The sequence below is a fragment of the Echiichthys vipera genome, assembly GCF_963691815.1.
Source record: "Echiichthys vipera genome assembly, chromosome: 2".
NCBI classification, from domain to species: Eukaryota; Metazoa; Chordata; class Actinopteri; order Perciformes; family Trachinidae; genus Echiichthys; species Echiichthys vipera.
This window is the reverse complement of record NC_139827.1, coordinates 356,781-359,280: the sequence shown is the minus strand read 5'-3', so window position 1 is coordinate 359,280 and position 2,500 is coordinate 356,781. Positions and strand designations below refer to the sequence as shown.

The 2,500-nt window shown below is 57.3% G+C and overlaps 1 protein-coding gene across 1 annotated transcript in view; it reads right to left on the bottom strand.

Annotated features, from left to right (window-relative positions):
- LOC310954061 (calpain-2 catalytic subunit-like) overlaps positions 1-2,162 on the bottom strand; it is a 14,570-nt gene extending 12,408 nt beyond the window's left edge. Inside the window, exon 1 of the mRNA XM_083923360.1 lies at positions 1,737-2,162. Coding sequence (XP_083779486.1) covers positions 1,737-1,973 — 237 coding nt within the window. The 5' untranslated portion in view covers positions 1,974-2,162. The remainder of the gene's footprint in view (positions 1-1,736) is intronic.
- Positions 2,163-2,500: the final 338 nt, after the last annotated feature.

The window sequence follows — 2,500 nt, the reverse complement described above, 5'->3', positions numbered from 1 at the left end:
CTGATCCTGTCCCTGATCCTGGTCCTGATCCTGATCCTGGTCCTGGTCCTGATCCTGGTCCTGATCCTGTCCCTGATCCTGATCCTGTCCCTGATCCTGGTCCTGATCCTGATCCTGGTCCTGGTCCTGATCCTGGTCCTGGTCCTGATCCTGGTCCTGATCCTGATCCTGGTCCTGGTCCTGATCCTGGTCCCTGATCCTGATCCTGTCCCTGATCCTGATCCTGATCCTGGTCCTGTCCCTGATCCTGGTCCTGATCCTGATCCTGTCCCTGATCCTGATCCTGTCCCTGATCCTGTCCCTGATCCTGATCCTGATCCTGGTCCTGATCCTGGTCCCTGATCCTGATCCTGTCCCTGGTCCTGATCCTGTCCCTGATCCTGTCCCTGATCCTGATCCTGATCCTGTCCCTGATCCTGATCCTGTCCCTGATCCTGATCCTGTCCCTGATCCTGGTCCCTGATCCTGATCCTGTCCCTGATCCTGATCCTGTCCCTGATCCTGGTCCTGATCCTGTCCCTGATCCTGATCCTGATCCTGGTCCCTGATCCTGATCCTGTTCCTGATCCTGACCCTGATCCTGATCCTGGTCCTGATCCTGGTCCCTGATCCTGTCCCTGGTCCTGATCCTGTCCCTGATCCTGTCCCTGATCCTGATCCTGATCCTGTCCCTGATCCTGATCCTGTCCCTGATCCTGATCCTGTCCCTGATCCTGTCCCTGATCCTGATCCTGATCCTGTCCCTGATCCTGTCCCTGTCCCTGATCCTGATCCTGGTCCTGGTCCTGATCCTGATCCTGATCCTGATCCTGATCCTGGTCCTGATCCTGATCCTGGTCCTGGTCCTGATCCTGATCCTGATCCTGGTCCTGGTCCTGATCCTGATCCTGGTCCTGGTCCTGATCCTGATCCTGTCCCTGATCCTGATCCTGTCCCTGATCCTGGTCCTGATCCTGATCCTGGTCCTGGTCCTGATCCTGGTCCTGATCCTGTCCCTGATCCTGATCCTGTCCCTGATCCTGGTCCTGATCCTGATCCTGGTCCTGGTCCTGATCCTGGTCCTGGTCCTGATCCTGGTCCTGATCTCACCCCCCCAGATTTACTTTAATAACTCTGTAATAACTCTTTATTATCCTGGATCAGGATCAGGATCAGGATCAGGATCAGGATCAGGACCAGGATCAGGACCAGGACCAGGATCAGGGTCAGGGTCAGGGACAGGATCAGGATCAGGATCAGGATCAGGATCAGGACCAGGACCAGGATCAGGATCAGGGTCAGGGTCAGGGACAGGATCAGGATCAGGATCAGGATCAGGATCAGGACCAGGATCAGGACCAGGACCAGGATCAGGATCAGGACCAGGATCAGGACCAGGACCAGGGTCAGGGTCAGGGACAGGATCAGGATCAGGATCAGGATCAGGACCAGGACCAGGATCAGGATCAGGGTCAGGGTCAGGGTCAGGGTCAGGGACAGGATCAGGATCAGGATCAGGATCAGGATCAGGACCAGGATCAGGACCAGGACCAGGATCAGGATCAGGATCAGGATCAAGATCAGGATCAGGATCAGGATCAGGATCAGCAGAGTTTTGCAGCTGCAGCTTTTTATTCTGTCAACAGTCTAAACCCTGGCCCCGGTCCCGGCCCCGGCCCTGGCCCTGGTCCAAGCCCCGGTCCCGGCCCTGGTCCAAGCCCCGGCCCCTCCCACTCATCCCCGGTCCCGGTTCTTACCGTGGGCCTCTTCCAGGTGACTCCCCGGACCTTGTAGGATCCTCGGCCCAGGTCTTTGAAGCCCAGAGCCTCCGGAGCAGCGGGGAAGGTCGGATCACAGAAGAGGGTCCCTGAGGAGCGGCACTGGGCCCGGAGTCTCCCGAAGTCCTGGTTCAGGTACCGGACCGCGTTAGCGTTGGTCCCGAAGCCCGCGGCCAGCGCCCGCTGCTTGGCCAGAGTGGAGGCGACCCCGGACATGATGGAGGACCCGAGACCCGAGACACGGAGACCCGAGACACGGAGACCCGATACACGGAGACCCGAGACACGAAGACCCGAGACACGAAGACCCGAGACACGGAGGGGCAGAAGAAGAGACGCGGATCCGAGTCCGCGAGAAAAAGTTTTCCTCTAAACTCAGAAACTCTCAGACCTCCGCCCTGAAGAGGAGGAGCCAGAGTGTGTGTGTGTGTGTGTGTGTGTGTGTGTGTGTGTGTGTGTGTGTGTGTGTCTGTGTGTGTGTGTGTCTGTGTGTGTGTGTGTGTGTGTGTGTGTGTGTGTGTGTGAGTGTGTGTGTGTGTGAGTGTGTGTGTGTGTGTGTGTGTGTGTGTGTGTGTGTGTGTGAGTGTGTGTGTGTGTGTGTGTGTGTGTGTGAGTGTGTGTGTGTGTGTGTGTGTGTGTGTGTGTGTGTGTGTGTGTGAGTGTCTGTGTGTGTGTGAGTGTGTGTGTGTGTGTGTGTGTGTGTGTGTGTCTGTGTGTGTGTGTGTGTGTGTGTGTGTGTGAGT